The 23,262-nt window shown below is 40.1% G+C and overlaps 1 protein-coding gene across 8 annotated transcripts; it reads left to right on the plus strand.

The window, feature by feature from the left end:
* The first annotated feature begins 5,828 nt into the window (after window positions 1-5,828).
* On the plus strand, window positions 5,829-23,150 carry aldh3a2a (aldehyde dehydrogenase 3 family, member A2a). 8 transcript variants are annotated; one of them, XM_078166865.1, is made up of 11 exons: window positions 5,829-6,384; window positions 6,488-6,650; window positions 9,716-9,947; window positions 12,917-13,002; window positions 13,105-13,313; window positions 13,476-13,593; window positions 15,711-15,852; window positions 16,931-17,097; window positions 17,914-18,013; window positions 18,118-18,356; window positions 22,861-23,150. In XM_078166865.1, exons 1-11 carry the CDS (start codon window positions 6,344-6,346, stop codon window positions 22,873-22,875), a joined length of 1,512 nt encoding a protein of 503 aa, XP_078022991.1. In that variant the 5' UTR covers window positions 5,829-6,343; the 3' UTR covers window positions 22,876-23,150. The 8 variants fall into 8 exon arrangements, with proteins under 8 accessions (XP_078022991.1, XP_078022988.1, XP_033486173.2 ...); XM_078166862.1 differs by lacking the exon at window positions 22,861-23,150 and having other exon boundaries at window positions 5,829-6,208; window positions 6,295-6,398; window positions 6,483-6,650; window positions 18,118-19,094; XM_033630283.2 differs by lacking the exon at window positions 22,861-23,150 and having other exon boundaries at window positions 5,830-6,208; window positions 6,295-6,384; window positions 6,483-6,650; window positions 18,118-19,094.
* The last annotated feature ends 112 nt before the right edge of the window (window positions 23,151-23,262 follow it).

Raw genomic sequence — 23,262 nt, forward strand, 5'->3', positions numbered from 1 at the left:
GTATAATTATTAAATGATGAAATTTTATATACAAAAGGTCAAAGGTGTGACATTTAAATATTCTGCAAAAACTCTTTTCTGGCCATTATTCAACATCATATCTCGGGAACAGAAGGGGAGGCATTTGGTCAGATACTGAGTTGATAACACTAATCTTGGGTGTCTGCCTCAAAACTTTGCTGATAGATCTTCTGTGCTGTGTTATGACTGGGCATTTATGTTTGTGTTCTTTGTATTTTCTGTGTACTGACAGCTCTCTCTTCTCCTCCCCTCCTCTACAGTGGCAATCTGTGTGTGTGTGTGTGTGTGTGTGTGTGTGTGTGTGTGTGTGAAATGAGCTGCAGGTGTGTGATTAACCATGTGACCAGGTTGCTGCAGGCTGATTGGCTGGCTGCTGAGTTTAGAAACTCCACCTGATGCCAGCCTTCCTCACTTTCACTCTCCCATTCCCAACTTGTCAGCAGCCTGTGTGTTAAGTATTTTGTGCTAGTGATCTTTTGTGTGTTGCAATAGCATTCTGTGAATAGAGCATCTTTGTGTAGAAGCTATCCGTTAATTCTTGTATAGACTTAAAGACTTAACATTTGTAAATATTGTAAATTATTTGTTTAATCCAGTAGCAGCACCAGAAGTAGGAGGGAGAAGCCATTTTAGTTGTTTAGTTTTTCAGTTAGGAGTTAGGTTAGTTTTATTGTCTTTTGTTTCCGCATTTATTTGTCGAGCAGGGGCCTGTATCATGAAGCGAGATAAACCTTTCCTGGGTTACTCAGACCTATCCTGGGTTGACTAACCCTAACAATGGCAATCGGGATAATCGGTATCACGACGCTGGATATCCACTCGGTAACTCAACCCAGGGTTGCTTTATCAAGAGCCGTGAACGCGCACGCAACGGACCAATCACAATCATGAGAGAAGCGCAGCGTCACTGAGCGTCACTGAGCGCCGTATGTGAGGGGGAAAAAAAAGTATTTCTCATGAGGATCAGAGATTAATTCTACTAAAATATGAGGAGGAGAAAAGCAACATTACAGAAAAGGCCAACAGCGTGGCAGCTGCAGGAGGAGGAAACATGCGTGGCAACGCATAATGGGATGAATAATGTTTAGTTTTAGTTTAGATTAGTTTATTTGCACATAATGTTAAAAACAGACAGTATAAAATTTACAAGATTAAAAGAAAAGTGCCGGAGAGGTTAGAAGCCACTAAAAGCTTATCAAAGAAATTCCCCTGTCAAAACATTAATGAAATCACATAATAGAGAAGAAAAAAAACGGGTAAGGAAAGAAGAAATAGAGGAGGAGAGAGGGAAAAATCAAGACAAAACAAGGTAGCAAATAAAATTATGTCTAGGTTAAATTACTCATCACTGGTTCAAGTAGCTACAGTAGCTACCTGTACCTGTACATCTGACACTGACCACACCCATGAATCCCATGAAATCAATGCTGCGCAGATGAATTGCGTGTATTAGCCTACAATTATCGTCTAACATCATTGCGTCTGATAAATTGGTCTTCTTTGTCATAACGTTATATATGCTACAATAAAGCTTAAAGCTGACGCCACAATTAAATCATATCAACACCAAATTGATAGTCTGAATAAAATCATCCTGATATTGAGCTGTGTTAGAAATTAACAGCTGCGCAAAAATATACCTAGTCTCCCTCTTTAAAAAACAAAAAGGAAAATCCCTCAAACACCATGAAGTGTAGACATGATAGGCTACTTTCCACATTTCCAGCAGCAAAGCTGTCAGTTAGGTCCATTATCTTTAACAGGGATCATTTCCTCCAACAAAAAAAAAATGTTGGCACTAATTAATGGTGCTATTAAGTGTCCCAAAATTATCAGTTTCTTTCTTATGAAGGGGTGGGGTGAAATTTCGACTTCTTTCCACTCCTTTTTGAACAATCTTTTCATTGTCTGTTGTTGTTGCTTTCTTTTCTTTTTTTAAAGGGGTCCTATATATATATATACCTACTACTACAGCGCGAACACCGGCTCAGGCTCACGACACACCCTCGTCAGCTGCTGTAGGTAAACAGAGGAATACCAAAATGGTGCAAACTCATGATTTCCCCAGCTGTGGGAATAAAAACATCGCCGGCTCCCAATTCCATCGGTTTCCTGTTACAGATGTAACCCGTAACTCGCGCTGTAGTAGTAGGTATATATAGGGCTAGTACATCTTTTTCCTCACTAATAATAGCCTACTGGTTCTCTGTTGGAAACAGCCGATGAAGTTTGCATTAGCCGTTGCTATCCTGCGCACCTGCATGGCGTGGTGATAAACTGTCATATTGATTTCTGTCGGCGTGCTGTCTTGCGGGCCTGCACGGCGGAGTGATACTGGCCAGAAAATAGTCCCAATTGATAGCAAGGTCTGACGTAATGCGGGGATGTTTTAAAATGATTGAAATAGTCTAACAAAACACATGCATACTTTTTTGTAGCTTAAAACCTTTTGGTTACGTGTCCCCCTTATATCTTCAGAACTACTTTTTCTCCGGTAAGCTATGGGCGATTTCTCAGAGCAGGAGGCTCGTTGACAGTAGTGACACCGTCACATCAGAGCTACAGATGGTCAGCGTTTCACACAACTTCATGTCCAAAAACCCGAACTATCACTTTAAATATTGATTTCCTTGTGTTTTTACAGCCAGAACTAAAAGAATAGGGTGATATCAGCTAAATTGGGCCATCAGGTAAATTTAAGCCATTAAATTAAGGCCATTTAAGGTTGGAGCGTCTCAGCTCTTTAAAAGTTAACAGCCAATGATTTGAAACTGTTGCCGCAACAGTACTTGACACGTAACAATTGATTTGATTGGTCTATGGTTGCTATGGTGGGTGGGGCAAAGCCTCATACTGAGACTGCTCCAGAGAACTGCATGGTGAGTGCCCTGACATACCAAATCTTAACTGTCAATGATAAGGTTGATAATTCAATGTACATTCAAATGTACATATATAAATAATGATGTATAATACATGTCCTGATGGCCTCCATCAGATATAATGCTAATGTTTTGCTAAATAAAATTATTTTTGATGAAAAAGCATTTTTTGTTAGTGGCCCAATTTACCTTAATGTGTTCAGGTAAATTGGGCCACACATTTCAGCTAAAATGAGCCACATTCTGAGTTGAGTTTTAGCAAATATTTTAATGGTTCCTCTTATTAAAAAGTATTAATATATAAATATATTAGTGTATTATTTTATATTACAGGCCTCTTCACATTTTCCTTTGTAATTATGTATGTGTGTGTTAGCTCTGGTCCAGGGCGCATCGTGAGCTAGCTCTCACTAGCTAGCGCTCAGTCACACACACACACACACACACACACACATACACACACACACGAGAAAGGGAAAGGTGAAAGAGGCTGATGTACTGTAGCCTAGAAGTGATAGTGGAAGATGGTTAAGTAAAGTAACATGAAACTATAATTACAGTATGGCAAACAAGAAGGAAGAGAGAGGAAAGGACATGAGGAGAAAGGAAGAGAGAGGAAATTAGATGAGGAGAAAGGAAGAGAGAGGAAAGGAGAGGAGGAGAAGGGAAGAGAGAGGAAAGGGGAGGAGGAGAAAGGAAGAGAGGAAATTAGATGAGGAGAAAGGAAGAGAGAGGAAAGGAAATGAGGAGAAAGGAAGAGAGAGGAAAGGAAATGAGGAGAAAGGAAGAGAGAGGAAAGGGGAGGAGGAGAAAGGAAGAGAGAGGAAATTAGATGAGGAGAAAGGAAGAGAGAGGAAAGGAAATGAGGAGAAAGGAAGAGAGAGGAATGGAGAGGAGGAGAAAGGAAGAGAGAGGAAATTAGATGAGGAGAAAGGAAGAGAGAGGAAAGGAAATGAGGAGAAAGGAAGAGAGAGGAAAGGAGAGGAGGAGAAAGGAAGAGAGAGGAAAGGAGAGGAGGAGAAAGGAAGAGAGAGGAAATTAGACGAGGAGAAGGGAAGAGAGAGGAAATTAGGTGAGGAGAAAGGAAGAGAGAGGAAAGGAGAGGAGGAGAAAGGAAGAGAGAGGAAAGGAAATGAGGAGAAAGGAAGAGAGAGGAAAGGAAATGAGGAGAAAGGAAGAGAGAGGAAAGGAGAGGAGGAGAAAGGAAGAGAGAGGAAATTAGATGAGGAGAAAGGAAGAGAGAGGAAAGGAAATGAGGAGAAAGGAAGAGAGAGGAATGGAGAGGAGGAGAAAGGAAGAGAGAGGAAAGGAAATGAGGAGAAAGGAAGAGAGAGGAAAGGAGAGGAGGAGAAAGGAAGAGAGAGGAAAGGAAATGAGGAGAAAGGAAGAGAGAGGAAAGGAGAGGAGGAGAAAGGAAGAGAGAGGAAATTAGATGAGGAGAAGGGAAGAGAGAGGAAAGGAGAGAAGGAGAAAGGAAGAGAGAGGAAAAAGAAAGGATTTCTATGAGGGAAGTGGCAAGTACAACCAGCGGGTAGAGGAGAGGATGAGGGGAGCCTTAGACGAATACAGGATAATTTGATTATATTATGAAAAATGACTGTTTCACTTTGCAGTTTGAGTGGCCCATTTTAGCTGATCAGGTGGCCCATTTTACCTGAACACTGCGCATCTCAAAAATGGGGGACAGCTGATGTTTCAACAGCTGTAGGATCTTAACAATTATATTTTATTACATAAATTCAACACAAAAATATTGAAAACAGTCATTATTAATCATAGGAACACAATCAAATGTCATACATTGTTTTTTCTTAGTTTCCCAAGTGATTAACCAAAAAGTGGCCCAATTTAGCTGATATCACCCTATATTTTTGCTTTACTTTTCCAATATTTTTTTTTTAAACTCTGCTAATAGCTCAAAGTGTTATATACAAAAAATATTGTCGCCCCAACCGCTCGGGGCGCCTGACCAAGGCAGCCCCCTCACCCTGACATCTCTCCACTTTGTGCATGTATAGGTCCTGTTTGTGCATGTGTGTGTCTTTTGGACCTGTGTGTTAATAACAAAAGAGTGAAAAAATAGAATTTTCCCTCAGGGGGATTAATAAAGTATATAAATTAAATTACTACAATGTTGGTAACGATATTGTGAATGGCCTTCATGTAACAGAGCTCCAAGTAAAAAACACCTTGTACATCTACCATAATTTCCCAGAGTTTGATTCCCAATCCCAATCAAACTCTGAGTGCAGCCACACTTTTTGACAAATAAATGCAGGTCTTAATTCGACCCCAGGTTTGACTGCTGTTGTGTTGTCAGCTAACTGTTTGAGCGAATGAGTTAGCTGCTTGGATCGGGCATCATACATAATAATGTTGAAACTTTTGTCATTATGGACATGCTACACATTGTTAGCTCTGTTAGATTCTCCACAATGTAATCGTTAAATTCATCTCACTGAGGCCTCCCAACTGGCAGTTTAACTTACCGTGTAGCAAAAGCATTTCAAAACAATAACATTGGTTAGCCAGTTAGCTGAGGCCTACAGCTATAAAACATGAAGGAAAAGGGAAAAAAACATAATATGTCCTCTTCAAAAGCCGATTCACAATCAAACTCAGCCACACATTCTGACAAATGCATGCAGGTCTTACTGAGATTTTATAAAGTTACATATTTTTTGTATATACTATGAGCTATTAGCAGAGTTGTTGTTTTTTTAAAATGTTGCAAAAGTAAAGCACAAAAGGCCTTGGGCTTCAGCCACTTACGAGTTATGGAGAGATTTTAATTTAGTATTTATTCGTTGACTTGTTTTTGTTTTATTTCATTTTCCCGCCGATGCACCATTCTCCAGTCCAGTAGGTGCCGATAATGCACCCAAAAGCTGGTTTGCCAACCACCACTAAAAAGTAGAAGAAGAGGAGGAGGAGGCGGAGGAAGAAGAAGAAGAAGAACCAGTTAGCGAAGAAGAAGAACCAGTTAGCTAACTCAGAGATATTGGATAAAGGAGATACCCCACCGTAGGCTTATCCAATGTTAAGAAAACGGTTACTCTTCCTGTCTCCTAAGTGGGCGTGGTTAGCTCTCCCTCCGATCAGAGCCTGTTCTCCCTCATTTTCCTCATTGATGACAATACATTCAGAGCTGCCGCAAGTCTCCTACGGGGGCGTGGCGCTGACGTCACTGAATCAGGAAGTGAGCTGAGTGGGGTATCTCGCTTTATCCAATATCTCTGGCTAACTGATGTCAGCAGTTTAACGTCACAGTAAAAGTGGCTAAATCGTGCGACTGGCGTGAAATGGTAAAACTTTAATTTGCAATAACTGGTCTTCAGGTATTACTTACACAGGTATTGATCGTCTGTGTTTGTTGGTATATTTGTTATAGCTTGCTGTGTAACAACAGTTTGCTGTGCTATTACTGTCATTATCAACCAATGCAAAGCCCGTCTGGACTTACAGGAAGAATTGACGAAAGGTATGGCGAATCCGGTAATGAGAATTTTGTTAAATCAAGCAAGGTCAAGGGACTCCAAATGGTGACGCCAGGCCCTCATACTGTATATTCATTTTAAGTTTAGGATGTCCCGAGAACAGCTGGCTGTACAGTTGGCCAGGAAGTCCTTCCAGACTGGGAAGACCAAACCTCTTGAGTTCAGAGTCCAGCAGCTGAAGAGCCTGCACCGCTTCATCACTGAGAGGAGGAAGGACATCGCAGATGCTGTCAAAAAGGACCTCGGCAAGGTGGGTTTGAACTTTACAGGGTTCCAGTGAATCAGAGTCAGAAAAGGATTTTTCGCCAAGTAGGTTTTCACTTCCATGGAGTTTGCTTTGGTTTTTGGTGCATACATTTAACTCAGTAATCACATTAAGAGGAATGGAAATAAGGTAAAGTTCTGCAACACTTATGAATTTGAATTTAGAACAGAAAAATTACAATAAAATTGCAAAAATATAAGATCATAAGATATGTGCAATATAGTTGTTTCAGGCATTTAATAAAAAAACCTGTACAGTTGTGCAAAATGTGCAAAAATATTAATCCGAGGATGTGCAAAAAATGCACAGTAGAGCGGATATGTGCAGTGTGCAAAGATAGCAGTCCAAGATGTGTAATAATGTAATGCATAAGAGTCCATATTAGTGGGGGTCCCGAATCCTGTTGATGAGGCCCACTGCAGTGAGGGAAAAATGTTTTTGTGGCAGGAGGTTTTGGTCTTGATGGACAGCAACTCCCTGAGGGAAGAGTTTGTGTTCATGGTGGGAGGGGTCAGCAGCAATCTTTTCTGCTTGCTTTAGGGTCCTGGAGGTCTACAGGTCCTGTAGGGACGGCAGATTGCAGCCAATCACCTTCTCAGCAGAGCAGATGATGCACTGCAGTCTGCCCTTGTCCTTGGCTGTGGCAGCAGCGTACCAGGTGGTGACGGAGGAGATGAGGATGGACTCAATGATGGCAGTGTAGAAGTGCTGTATCAGTGTATCAGTAGAAAAGTCCTTTTTGCTTAGGAAGGTTACTGACTGAGTAAAATGACCTGGAAGTATCAGAGTGTCTGCCGTGATAAGAGCTGTTCAAATTCCCTTAATATTAAGGAAAAGTGCTTCAGTGTCTCCTTTATAATACCTTATAATAGGATACACGGGACCATCTTTTATGAGAGGAAAGGAGATAATGCTAGCAACATTTAAAGCAACACGCCACACTGGCCATCCTTTGGGCAATCAACTATTCTGTGATATAACAAACTCACAGCCTGGATGAACTGTAACAACTTCAAAGCACAATCACGTCAACATGAAAAGTGTTTACCAAGCTGTGTGGCGTTTCTTAAGCTATGTTATGTACATTCTGATAATCAGGGGCCGTATTCATGAAGCTGCCTAGTGCTAAGAGTTGCTCCTAGTGACGAAATTCTAAGAAAATTCTTAGAACTGTGACATTTTCTCAGAATTTCCCCTTAAAGTTAAGACTAGGTCCTTGTAAAGATAAAAGTTATTCACAAAGTATCTTAGACCTTAAAAGAGCTCAAAAGGTGAAAAACTGTCAGGAGCAGGGAGGAGGACTTCATGTTTGCCTCGCAAATGTAATTATTTAGACATTAAATTAAAACAAGCTTGCAACCGCTGTCTTTTGTGAAGATGAAATAGTACAAGTTAACTTTAGCTCATCCGTGCCGTAGACTCTACGGGTGCTACACTGACGTCACAGTTAAGTTCCGCCTCGTTTGTTCCGTCAACATCATGTTATAAACCAACATTGACACAATAGATTATTGACATTTGTGAATTGATGCCGAGTCATCCACGTCTGCATCGCGATATATCAAAGAATCGATCTTTCCCCCACCCCTACTTCCTAGGGAGCATGGGGTCAGTACTGACAAGACTATATAGCAGACATTATGCCAGCAGAGCAAACATTCACTGCCCAGATTATTATCACTATAAAAAAATTGCAGCGCTTACTTTTAAGGTCATTAGAAAAACAGGACATCTGTTGAAATTGGCACTTATGTTATGAAATCATTCCATGATGCTCTTTGCCTTTAAAGAGTAATGTACACTTTTAAAATACAGGAAAGCGTATATTCAATCAGTTTCAGTAGAGTTGGACAACAAAGTGTAAAATGAAAAGCATCTCAGTATTTTTCAGCTTTACCTTAAAAATTGTTTTTCTAACGAGTAGAGTCAATTATCTCAGCATCCATGTTTTGAACCAAAATATACAAATGTTTTTCTGAAACATTTGGAGGCTATGATATTCCCTTCATTCCCCAAAACAAACACTTGTGTCGCTTGCGTAGTAAATCTTCAGACAACAATGAAGTGCGCAGCCAAGTTGAGGGTTGCAAAAAGTTGGAAAATTTCCAATGGAAGTTAAACTCAGTTATTTGAATTTTTGATTTTTTTTTTTTTTTTTTCACAATTTCAATTTAAAAAGCACACATTTTAAGAGTGAACTTAAAAAGGCATTATTAGATCTACTGGCATGTTTTGGTTAAAAGTATACCCATTCAATTGAATTGTAACACTGCACTGCATTTAGCAGCACACTCTTCCGTCACATGTACAGATTATTTGCTGGCATCACATTAAATAGGAAATTAGTAAAATTACAACCATCTGCATGCACAGTGCATTCTCCCGTCACATGTGCAGCCCATATTACTGTCAACACCACTGCACTGTGTGAACCAAAGGGCGTTATGTATTCCTGAATTTACATTTTTTTTTTATAGCAGGTGATGCTATAAAAAAATGCTGATAGCAGCCTAAAGCAGAGCACACAACTTATTATCACCTTTTGCTAATTTTTGCTAGCTAGCTGTTACCATATGGGATGTAGCAAGTTAAGGAAATTTGAGAACAGTGACAACGGTTGAATTAAATTTGTGCATTAAAAAAAAAGGCAATTAAAAACATTTAAGTCACTGCAGTATTGACAGCAGTGCCTGTCTGTCTAATTTGAATTAAGCCTAATTATTTTTATCTCCAACAAATTAATATATATCATATACTATATGTATATGCAGTTTATTGCCCAGCCCTAGGTGATATCACATAAAGTGATACTGAAAATTAAAGCTTGAGTGGATGAACTAAATGGTACTCAACACAATGTTACTATTAGTTTGCTTTCTTTAGATGATCTAACAGTCTAGCTGCAGATGATTATTAGACTTTGAGGCTAAACATTTCCGGTAACGGTAATTTGTTTCTGCCTAACAAATTAAAAAAAAAAAGGTGAATTAACAAATGAATAAACAAACCAATTGGGGATGAGCACTGGTTTCTGCCCCTCCTGCTTTCAGAGTGAACATGGGACGGAGCTGTTTGAGACGCTGGGACTGGAGGGAGAGATCAACCTGGCTATACAGAAACTGGCAGAGTGGGCAGCTCCTCGGCCAGTAGAGAAGAACCTCCTCACCATAGCAGATGAGGTTTATGTGCAGCCGGAGCCTTTGGGAGTGGTGCTCATCATCGGGGCCTGGAACTACCCCTGGGCTGTTACCCTCCAGCCACTTGTTGGAGCGATTGCTGCTGGTACTAAATATACCCATATACATCCACATGTTTTTGTAGATAGGGTTACTGGTGTTTTTAAAGGTGCATAGCATATGATAGGCCACAGATGCTACATGCGCTCAGATCAAATTTGGCTGTTTAATATTAACACTCAATGATGCATTTTTTTTTCATATAAGGTTTTAAAGTCTAAACAGGGCTCAGTTGGATGTTCAGTGTGACAGTGGCATCCAAGTAATATAGTCAACAAGCTGACTGCACTAACGTTGGATCGGAAATGTGCATCAATATTTTTGCCATCACTATATATCAAACTAAAGCCAGAGACGTTTCGTATTAAGTATCTGTAAGCTGTAAATTCACCACTTCTAATCAGAAGAGAGATGATAATGTTATCTCGAAACCTTGTGGTGCAAAGTTTCTTCTATTTCTCTGTGCCACTGCATCCAGTCCGCAGCTGTCTGTACTAAAGAGTAGCATGAAGGCTCACTCCATAGTAAAATCTGGGAACCAAAACATCCCCAGAAGTACACCGCACAGCACACTGACTTGCAAAGAATTAAAAAACTGTTAGACTTGAAGCAATCTCAGTTGACTGAGGGGTCTCTGACTGATGATTAGACAGCTTGTTCTGACGGGATAGCCATCTTTGGATTCAGTTCCCCATCCATGCTCTTGTTAAAAGCCATCTGACTCCACTGACAAAAACAGTAATTTTAGCACACAGAACATAACAGCTGCCGGACTACTACTGTTTCAATCCACCAGTTAGTGTGTGTTATTGTGTGACTTTAGGGAAACTGAACTAACCCTTTTAAATGCCAAAGTCACACAATAACACAAACAGAATAACTGATCAAGGCAGTGGTAGACCAGCAGTTCCTGTGTTCAGCAATGTTAAATCACTGTTTTTCTCAATGGAGTCTGGTTCTGAAGAGAGTAATATACATGTAGCAGATTCATTTTCCTGTTGAAAATGACTGTCTGACATTAAGGTAAAGCAGTGAAAATATTCACAATATAGCGTACACTTACAATGATAATGATTTTTTTTTAGGTGGGACTTTTTTTTTAGATGGCGAAAGTAGGTTTTGTTGCTGACCCCTCCACAGCAGTACATTGATTAGGTTAGACTCCAGCCTGCTTCTCTGAACTGGGGGCATGCTGACTGACCTCTACTGTGTGTAATATACAATCTCTATGGATAAGTACCCTATACAACCCCACTCAAAAAAAACCCTGAACTATCCCTTTAACAATTTGCATTCAACAATAATACAGGGACGAATACATCACGGAGGAAGCACACATGTTAATTTCCACACTGACAGAACATTCGAGAGACCAGAATGCAATGCAGCCACGAGACATTTAGGCTGCCTTTACACTAGCATGTCTTGATGCCTAATTCTGATTTGTTGCCTATATCCGATTTTTCCTGACTGCTGTTTACATGTTCTATTCAATTTATTTTTCACGGAGACACGGAGGCAAAACAGAACACAGCCAGCACCCTCCACCAAGACTCTCACATTTTTGGTGTTCAGTATAGACTTCTCTTTTGTTTTTGTTTTTCAGTACAGTATAGTAGACATGTATATGTTTATTTTTGATAATCTGCATGGAGCACAACCACCTCAAGGCCACAATACGTCAGCTACACTGCCTGTTTCTCCCGGGTTTTTTTTGTTTGTTTGTTTGTTTGTTTATTTGTTTGTTTGTTTTTCCTCCTTCTTCTCCGCATGCACTGTCACTATATAACTCAGGACTTAAGCACTTGCCCCCTCCCCCTTGCTTGTTTCCTTACTTTCCCCTTCAATCAATCAATCAATTTTATTTATAAAGCCCAATATCACAAATCACAATTTGCCTCACAGGGCTTTACAGCATACGACATCCCTCTGTCCTTATGACCCTCGCAGCGGATAAGGAAAAACTCCCCCCCAAAAAAAAAACCCTTTAACGGGGAAAAAAAACGGTAGAAACCTCAGGAAGAGCAACTGAGGAGGGATCCCTCTTCCGGGACGGACAGACGTGCAATAGATGTCGTACAGAACAGATCAGCATAATAAATTAACAGTAATCCGTATGACACAATGAGACAGAGAGAGAGATGCAGGTAATAACAGTAGCTTACAACAACATTATTGAAAGTAATAATATTATAGTTATAGTTCTGGCTACTGTGGTACAATATGTTGAAAGTATGTATTAATATCTGGCAGTATACATGTGTGACAATAGTCATATGTGTATAATAACAGTAGAAGTATGACTAATGACTAATGATGGCAGCAGCAGCAGGAGGCATCTGGCAGGACCACGGCAGCAGCACAACCACACACGTCACGCTGTCCAGGCACCGCTGCGATATGAGTTAATCTGAGAGACAGTGGAGCACAAAGGCTCCGGAGAAGAAGCCGAGTTAGTGACATCCAGAATCCCTTGACACACTTTGGTGTAACACGGCCCTCTCTGGCTCATATTAGGAAGTTTTTTCAATAAAGGCTGTTAGGCTAGTTTCCAGGGAGGGTGAGTGACGGTCACAACCATGCATTAAGGGTATAAAATACTTGACTGCAAGATTAACAGTGCATCAGTCTTCACAAGAAGCTTACACCCTTTTGTGGCGCTAAGCTATGAAGACCAATGCAGACAAGTAGAAAAAAAAAGAAGAAGAAAAAAAAAAAAAAGAATATCCAGCAAAACACTACAGTATGTGAGCAAAGCGGAATTAAATAGGAGTCCCAACTTAACCTCTTGTCATTCAGTGCTTGTGCACTGCTGGTTATTATAAGACAGGCAGCAGAATTAGCTCTCTAATAAGTGATGAACTTTATCAAAACATGCATTACAGGGTTTACTGTGAGAAGTGTGGGTGAGTGTCACTTGCTTCCCTATTGTGACTGGGCTTTCCTTTCATTGGCAGAAGACCTTTTTCTTTTTCATTACATATCCTGCCACGGTGTCTCTTTTTCATCTTTCAGGTAATGCAGCAGTAATAAAGCCGTCTGAGGTCAGCTCTCACTCTGCCAAGGTCATGGATGAACTTCTCCCTCACTATCTGGACAAAGTGAGCTTTCTTTGTTCAATTATAATATGTTAACTCTTTCTCCTTCATCTACATGTTGTCTAAATGTACATGTATTTTAATAAGTCCTTATACATTCCGTAGGATCTGTACCCAGTGGTGACAGGTGGAGTGTCAGAGACCCAGGAGTTGCTGAAGCAGAGATTTGACCACATTTTCTACACAGGAAACAGCACAGTGGGTAAATTGGTGATGGCGGCTGCAGCTCGCCATCTCACCCCAGTCACCCTGGAGCTGGGAGGAAAGAGCCCCTGCTACATTGACAAAAACTGTGACATAGCTGTTGCATGTCGGTTAGTGTGGACTGTAAAACATAACACAAAAATGTTGTCATTGCAAGAACTTAATTGAAGCTCAAATAACCACCAAACATACAGCAGTTGGGGAGCTACCATAACGTAAAAGTGTTTCTTCAAGGTTTGTCGCTTTTGCATTATTTTTTTCTCCCAATACAGTCGCATCACGTGGGGAAAGTTTGTCAACTGTGGTCAGACATGCATTGCTCCAGACTTTATCCTGTGTGAATCATCCATCCAGAGCCAAGTGGTAGAAGAGATCAAGAAGTGCATCAAGGTTGGTCTTATCTCGCCAATCACAGTGTAGGAATGATTGGATGTTCATAAATGTGATTGCTGAATACAGTCGTCATGTAAATATCCCGCCCCGATATATTCTGGGTTTAGAGGCCTTACCCATAGAGTTTACGACATGGAGAGGCGTACTACTACTACTACTACTACTAATAATAATAATAATGCATCAGATTTATATAGCGCTTTTCAGGACACTTAAAGACGCATTACAGTGCTGAAAATGTCAGTGATGATAAAATAAAAATATTGCCAAGAAGAGAAACTTCTCTGATGTCCCAGATCCAATTTAAACAACTGGTTCTATTTGGCAGCCTGAAAACAGAAACTATTTATTCACTTTTTTTAAATTATTTTTTGCACTTTGAGCACCCTTCTTTTTTGTGCATGGATGTCTTAGATAATTTGACATTTTGCATTGATCTCAGCCTGTGAACCTTGTTTGTGGCTGTCCAGCCCAGTTGCATTGGTGTGTGGTTATCTCCTCTGCCATGCTTTCTTAGTTTTCCATTGTATCGAGGCATCCAAAATAAACTTTTTGTTGCCCTAAATAGCCGTAGTTTCACAGCAGCCATAAGACTTTGCAGCCTGAAAACTGACATCAAAGGAAGTCAGAAAAACGCAGTATAAATGAAATCACTGTTGAGGTCAATGGTGTTGTAGTGGACAATCGAACTTGAGCTTGGAATATTGAATTTATACATCCATGATATGTACCAACCTATAGTATACATGTATTTATAATATTAGCCTGTACATCATATAATATTGGTATTGTTATACCCTAATATTCATATAAAAGCTTATAATTGACCGGGACCAAGGAGCACGTGGCTGCGTGTATGGGGTCTGCTTCTGTTTTGGACATAACAGGTGGCAGAGGAGACATAGTCACACCACCTGTGTAGGGGCTGGACACCATTAAAAATGTAATAACCCATAGGCTACTAGTATTTAAATAATTACACTGTTATGTGGTTTATTGCTTTCTTTTTAAGGATGTTTTAATGATAAATTATATAAACATGCTTTGGTTTGTCAGTGTTTATGAAAAAAGAAAAGTTTCAGATAAAACCGAGCACAAGCAGTGTTTATCCTTCAGTCAGCCCGCAGTCAGCCCCACAGAGCCATGCAAATGCCAGCTGTGATAGAGAGCGTGAGTCCATATGGTGGCCATACGTTTTTTTAGTGATTAATATGTGGCTGTAAATACTAAGATACCAGTCAGAGAATGGTCTAATAACAAACCTCCAGCTCATCCAGATTTACTTATGCACCGCAAGTCCACACTCTCTCAAACTTGCGAACACGAGCCAGGACCTTATGTGAGATTTGATCGTACCCTCCGCTCACATCCACAATGATAAAAGACGAGCTTTGCATGGAAATGACCATACACCCAGTATTCTGTCATACATTTGTGAGATCACGAGTGAAGGCTGTGATGTTTTGGCAATGTGTTGTGTGTAACCCACCGTGGGAGAATTAAAATGTAGGAGGTAGCAATTAGCAGCTAACTCAAGAATAGGAACAGCACCCATAACTGTCCACAAATTGGGAAGACAATGAGGTCCAGGAGCTCCCCACCCTCCGAGCAGAGGACGAGCTCAGCTGCCATATAACAAGGGTCGTAAATGATAGTGTAGTTACTGTCATGTTATGCTGACACATATATTGAAGCCGACGTTGTTGTGTTACATGTCACGCCTTTTATGCCTCTTAAGCTTCCATGATGCCTGCATGCTGTCTAAAATCACACAATGGAGCTGGAGCCCTTGATGCTACCGCTGTTTGGTCCTTTGTAAAAATGCAAAGGTGGCATAAAGAGGGGATTTTGTAGCGGCTCTGTAGCACCATCTCTGTGGGCTTTAGTTTATCAGAGCCCGTTTGTAGTGGTGCAATACCAAGAGCACAATCTGGTTTACATACTAAGAATAGGAAAACAGTGTATCCATATCCCATATTAAACAGTAGAAACCATAACTTGATATAGAGGAACTATTGTTCATATTGCTTTCCCCTTATCATCTATAAATTGTCTTTAACAGTGAGATTCTAAGTTATATGAACATCATTTCTCTTTTATTTCACATATCACAGGAGTTTTACACGGATAATCCTGAAACCTTTGAGGATTACGGACGCATTATTAACCAGCGGCACTTTAAGAGGATCATGGCTCTTACGGAGGGGAGCACAGTTGCTGTTGGTGGAGACAGTGATGAATCCCAGTGCTACATAGGTACATGATATGTTTGAATTTGTACTGTATGTGAAGCAAGCATCTGAAGTTGTGTAAACTGAATTAATTGAGATAGAGTTAGTTCAGGCCAGCTGAATAATTGATATTTTATTGGTGGTAGCCCTTATTGTAAGGGCGGGTGAAATATTGAATATGCTCGATGTACTGCTGCCTGTTCCTTGTGGGTTGTAGCCTATGCAACATTGTGAACATCGAGTATAAACTGTCAGCCACCTGCATGAGACTGTCTTTGGCGTTTTGGTTCTTTCACCCTCTCCTATAGCTCTCTCCATCTCACAGACACGCACACACACAAAAATAAAGGCTCACAAACATGATACTTCACACACACTCCTCCGCCCATCCAGACCACTTTCTCCTGAGTGACACTGTGAGCAGGTGAAACATGTTTCTCATCTGCAGGGCTATAGACCACTATCGTCACTATTTAGTGCCATTTTTCAACTATGGAGCACCACTGCAACTAGGAAATATTATTAATATATGGACTGGAAAGCTGTTAATTTGTTCCCAGCTCACAGTGAATAAATTATCACGTGTAGTAGCACCACGGTAGCAGTTTAAAACAATGAGTTTAACGATAGTGTGAGCAGAAATGTGTGTTTTTGTATCTGCAGGGCTCCAGACCACGACTATGTTGTCACATTTTGCGACCATAGAAAATCAGTGTGACTTGCAAATACTATTAATACATGAACTAGAGAGCTGTTAGTTTTTGTCCAGCTCAAAGTGAATAAATTCTCACATTTAAAGGAGCAGCAGCAACAGTTTAACTTTGTGCTAAGGGCCAACAGCTAACCGTTGACTGGAAGCTTAGAGTTCACAATAAAAACATCCACACTTCTGGCCTAGACAAGCTGGGTGCTTCAAAATAAAAGTACTAGTGGTTCTGCTATATATGTAATATGTAAAGAACATACCAATATTTTATTTCTTGCCAGGATACTTACAGCTGGAAGCCATATTACACTACACCACTTGTATCTTGTTTGTCCACCGTGCAAAACGCAGTAGCAATACATCTTAGAGTGAACCTCTCCTTCCTGTCTCCTTGCAGCCCCCACTGTGCTAAAGGACGTGACAGGAAAATCCAAAGTGATGAAGGAGGAGATCTTTGGGCCACTGCTACCCATCATCACAGTGAACGGTGTAGACGAGGCCATTCAGTTTATTAATGAGAGAGAAAAACCTCTGGTTATATATATCTTCTCCCATGACAACAAGGTAAACACATCACCAGTAAACATGTTTATTTTCAGATGTTAATATTTAGATGTTTTTATGCAGCTGTTGCTGGAGACATTATGTCTTCGGGCTGTGCATCTGCTGCCTGTCCGTCCCATTCTTGTGAATACAATATCTCAAGAACACCATGAGGGAATTTCATTATATTTGGCACAAACATCCACTTGGACTCATCGATTAAGTGATAAGATTTTGATGGTCAGAAGTCAAAGGCCAATGTCACTGTGACCTCATCTGTCGCATTCTTGTGAACACTGTATCTCAAGAAGGCCTTAAGGATTTTTTCTCATATTTGACACACAAATGTCCACTTGAACTTAAGAATGAACTAATTAGAATTTGGTGGTCAAAGTTCAAGGTCACTGTGACCTCACAAAACATTTTTGGCCATAACTCAAAAATTCACACACTACTTATGACATGATTAACAAGACATGTCTAATAGGATAAAATGATGAAGTAATGAAATGTTTTTTTATCTAAAAGTTCAAAGGTCAGCTTCACTGTGATGTCATAATGTTCTGCTCAATGTCATTTCTCGAGAACAGGGGCGACATTTGGTCAGATATTGAAAGAAATCCATTAATTTTAACCCAAACTATGATTGTTTTCTAACCTTAACCAAGAGACCCCTTTCTGGCAGAAAGCCTTTGACCAACTTGACTGGTTTGTGGAGGCAAAAAACATGGCAAGGCAGTAATTCTAGTTGTCGCCGTGATTTTTGAATGGTTTTGATGTTGTTAAGATTGCTCTTGTCTGATTGACTTGCCCTGACTGTTCCTGTCTGATAAACAGCTGATCAAAAGGATGATAGCTGAGACATCCAGTGGAGCTCTGCTGGCTAATGACTGTCTGGTACACTTTACTGTAAGTGCTCTGCCCTTTGGAGGAGTTGGTAAGTGCATAACAAGTAAATCAACCTGCAGCTATTTAGCCTCTTTTAGATGTGGAGGAATAAACACACATTTATAACTGACTTATTCTCACACATCTTCTCAGGTAACAGTGGTATGGGCTGTTACCACGGCCGGCACAGCTTTGACCAGCTTAGCCACCTGCGCAGCTGTCTGATCAAGCAGCTGAAGATGGAAGGAGTCAACAACATACGTTATCCCCCTCACACAGCCAAAAAGCTGGGCTGGACTCGATTCATTCTGCTCAAGCAGGTCAATGTGTGCAGGCTGCGGCGCATGGCACTGCTGGCCACGTTAACTGGCTTGGCCGCATTTGTGGTGCAGGTAAAAGAACTAAAATATACCACACCAGTCAAAAGAGGAATAAAAGGTTTTCTTTTGATATCGGCACTGTTATGTTTTACGCGTCTGTAGCTTCCTAAGAAGTTTTCTTGAAAACCGATTTGGTTTAATTACATGGAGATTAGAGACAGAGTAGTGAGACATTTATGCAAGTCCAGTGAGTTGCGTTCAGTGTATAAGTAGTTCTCTGTTTATTGATTGTTTGCAGTTAGGTTATTGGTTAGTTGGCTTCGCCAAAGTTACGTGATGTTAGTTTGCTAATGCTGTTCTCAGACAGAGTCTTGCACGCAACTAAACATCCTCTGCACTAATCCAGACAGTTTGCAACACATATCACATTCACATAGACTCAGTAACAAATTTGCTTTCAACAGAGCAACACCCAGAGAGGCAACTCAAAGTCTTGCTTCTTTTCCTTTGTCTTTGTCCTGATCACACGGTCAGACAAACCCTCCCCCAACCTGAAGCCAGCTTTGATTCGGATATCTTGTAGTTCTCTGTTGTCAGCCACTTTGTTTTGTAGGCCAAACGGCCCTTTGATTACCACACCCGCCTTTGTCTTTCTCCCTCTCTCTCTTGCACACACACGCACGCACGCACGCATGCACACACACACACACACACACACCAAGCTTGTATATAGTTAGTTAGTTAGTTAGAATTAGTGAGTTTGTTTTGCTTTGCTTCCTTTATGAATAAATATAATTTTTTGAAATCATACCTGCTGTCTGTTTAATGTTGCACAAGAGTGAATGAATAGTCAACTTCTGCTTTGTCAAGAACTCCGAAATCCTTCAGGCTTTACTATTAAATTTGGTTATTGTTGTTAATTTAATTATTGATCAAAATTCCAAATTGATAGTTTAGTGAACTTTAAGAGACTGATATCTTTCACTGGCTATCATTTTTTCCTTTTCGAGAATGGTGCCCCACGATGTGATTTAATGTAAATTAAGTCACATTATTTAATATAATTAATGATTATTATCAGTAATTATTAATTATTTCAGATAGCCAAGAGATCTATTACGAGGTCATGCCTGTGTTAAGGCTTAAGTCCCAACAAATGGTGCCACTGTGTAAAACATAGCACTGGTGCCTAGATCACAACAAATAGTATCCCCTCTTTTACAGTATCAGCAGTAGATTCCCTACATTTTTGGTGCCTCCGTATGATGCCCAGTATTGTTCCCAACATTTATGGTGTTCCCCTGTGAGGCCTACTATTATAATTTACAACACTATGCCCACTTGTTACGTTACCAATCCTTGGATGGATGGAAAGAGTTGTTCTGTGGTGTGCTGCTTTTGTTAGCAGGAAGTGGAAGGCTGGAGAGAGCTGTGGTCCCAGAAGCGGTCTTTGCTGTGTCCTTGTTCCGAAGGTGCAGATCTGAGGAAGCCGGTAGCTTGGGGTCTTTGCAGAGTTAGATGTTGGGGTGCTAAGTCAGCTTGGTTCTCCTTGTTGCTGGAAAGTTAGTTGCAAACTTTGTGTGTGGCACACTAACTTCTTTGGTCTCCAGGTTCTGCTCTGTCTGACATTAAGTTGAAGCTGTGAAAATACTCTCAATATAGGATATGCTTAAAGTGATATTGATTTCTTTAGGTGGAACTTTTTCATGTGGCTAAAATACATTTTGTTGCTGACCCTATCCACAGCAGTGCATTTCTTAGCTTCCATGTCTGACCCATCTGGCTTCTCCAAACTGGTGGCAGGCTGACTGACATCTACTGTATTGTAATACACTGACTATGGATAAGTATCTCATACAACCCCACTACAAAAAATCCGAACTGTCCCTGTAAGATACATCAGGTTTTAGATACAAAACAATAATTGTTAGTAACATCAAGTCATCGCAGGTTTTGGTTAATGGTTAATTTCATGCCATTTGTTGACCCTAAGAAATCACCAGCCTTAACATAAAAACTGATGTCCTTCAGGAGGGATTAGCTGCAGTGTTCTTGTGTGTGCTGAACCTGGTTCCACATCTGCAGTGTTCTACCATTGTTTGTGTATGTTCAGTCATTTAAGTTCCAGTGCTGGGTCCAGTCCAGATTCAAGACCAGGATCCTGCTTTATTTAACTGGATCCTCATTGTGTATGCACACTTTGCACACAAGTTGCACGTGTTGCCAGTAAAGGTGATTCTGATTCTAAAAAATCAATTAGAAATGCTGTTAACCTTCCTTCAAATTAATTAATCCTATACGTTTATTTTGCTTCAGAGGTGTATGAAACATCTGTGTTTGCTGTCTCAATACATAGCTGAATGCAGGCCACCTCTGCCACTCTGACGTTCACACAACCCCCCCAGCTAGGATGCAAGCATTCTGCACTTTAAAAAAAAGTGGCAAAAAGAGAAAGGTTAATGCTTAATGATATTTAACAAGGTATAAGCTTCTAAATATTTCTCCACTGAGGTGGTGAAGCCATGTGCTTTATTGAAATGATGAACAAACAAATGGAGATACAGATCCTTTCTCACAGATGAACATGTGTCAGCTGTGCTCTGCATACACCAGAAATGACACCTTGTTTTAGTGCCCTTCTCCAAGCCCGTCAGAGGTTTTATTCCTCCCTCTAAGATAGGTTGTTGTGTCGCAGAAAGCCTGTGTGTTGACTTGTACACTTGTGTAAGCCCAGTAAGTAAAATGCATTTGGGTAATTCCACCTACAGCCTAGAGATGTAATCTGCACTTTTTATAAAGATGCCTGAATGGGTTTGATCAAAAATGTATTCATTCAAATGAGAAAAAGATTTTCCATAGTTTTCAAAGTCCAGTATAACAGGAGGGGTAATTTTATCCCTGAAAACTTAGTATGTATGGGCTAGGCTGCCTCTTTTGTTTTTTGTTTGTTATATTTGTAACATTATTTCTTTAATTAGTACTGTAGGCTGGAAACTATGTTTCATTTTGTTTGAATTGTTATAAACCAGAAATGAGTGCTTTATGTAGAACCCAATATTTACTGTGATAGTGCACATAAAACACATCTGCTATGTTTGTCTGCCCCTTAAACCATAACAGATTTCTGATGTTGCCCTCTGTAGAAAATGATTGCCCACCCCTGCCTTAGGCCTTAAAGGGAAAGTCCGGATTTTTTGGGTCTGAGGTACATATCCATAGACGGTGTATTATATACAGTAGATGTAAGTCAGTACGCCTCCAGTTTGGAGAAGCAGGCTGGAGTCCAACACTGAAGCTTAGCAATGTACTGCTGTGGAGGGGTCAGTAACAAAACGTAATTTAGCCAGTAAAAAACAAGTCACACTTCAAAAAAATCAATATCATGTACACTTTGTAAGGCTTAACCACTTCTGTCAGACAGTGAAACCATTAATAGTTTCAGTTCCCCTCTATTCTCTTGTCAAAAACACCAAACTTAATTGACAAAAAACTGTAATTTTAGCTTGCTAACCTGGTGTACCACTGCATTGATTAGTTACTTACTTTACAAACTAACTGTTAAAGGCAGTGGTAGACCAGCAGTTCCTGTGTTCATCAATGTTTAATCACTGTTTTTCTCAATGGAGCTTGGCTCTGAAGAGAGCGATATAACAATTCCATTTTCCCACTGGAAGTCACTGTTTGATGGCAAGGTAAAGCTGTGAACATATTCTTAATATAGCATACACTTAAACTCACTTTTTTTAGGTGGCTAAAATGGGATTTGTTGCTGACCCCTCCACAGCAGTGGATTGCTTAGCTACCCAGTCAGACATAAGCCTGCTACTCCAAACTGGAGGTGCACCGACTGACATCTACTGTGTGTAATACACTGAATATGGATAAGTACTCCACACAACCCCTTTTAAAAAATTGCCCAACAACCATGTCACCACTGACTTGTCTTACAGAATAAAATGTTGTTTTCCTGTAAGTGCTTTTTTTCTTTTTTAAAAAATACACGTACTTTGTTGTCTCATTGTCTGACCTAAGGTTAACACTGAAGACTGTATACAGTGATAATCAGTGCTGGCATGACTTTAGAATGACTGATGGGACTATTTTCACCTTAATAGCAAGAAGCCTTAATGATTTATGCAACAGTCATGCTTTATCTAACAACTGAAAAACAATGATTAACTTTTAAAGAGAGATTTTTTAAACTCTGGGGTGTAATTTACAGCCTTTTAAATAATGACAAATATGTTTCCCAAGATAACCAGATATGAGCACTCCCCCACACATACCCACAGTCCTACAGGCCTGTACCCCCATACAACAATGGCTTTGTCTCCAGCAGACAATGTGCAGTGTTGTCCAGGAAATCTACCAGCATAATGCCCCCTTATCCACCCCCCTTTAATTACCCAGCATGCTTTACTCTCCTCTGCTAAATGGCCCTTTTGTTTTGGTCCACCCCAACATGTTTGTTGACATCCACACTTGTGATTCTGTAAACAGTTAGTTATCCCTGTATTTCAAACACTTTGAATTTGTCTCTTTACACTTATTCATTTGGTGGTCATGTTTCTTTCAGAGATTCCTGCAGTGAGGCAGAGGAGCACAAACTGATGGCCCAAGTTAAACCCTGTCCTGTCCCAAGATGAACTCCTGACTTATAGTGAAGTCCTGAGATTTACCGGTCCATATCATTACTCATTCGTGTAGCCCGTCCTTTTCATTTCTTTTACATCTTAAGCTGCTATTGAAGTTTTTATTGTTTCACATCATTATCATAGTTATATTATCTGTAATATTTGTATTTAATCTGGTAAATGGAGATTTGACTTTAAAATTCGGTAACTATGAATGTGTTTTTCATTTTATACATAAGTGATTTATGAGTTTTATATGTCTTAACAGTGGTATATAATTAACAAGATCCCAAGGTTATTGTAATTTATGACATGGCTGCTATCAACGAGCTCCATGATGGTAA

This window comes from Epinephelus lanceolatus, chromosome 4 (genome assembly GCF_041903045.1).
Source record: "Epinephelus lanceolatus isolate andai-2023 chromosome 4, ASM4190304v1, whole genome shotgun sequence".
NCBI lineage: Eukaryota > Metazoa > Chordata > Actinopteri > Perciformes > Serranidae > Epinephelus > Epinephelus lanceolatus.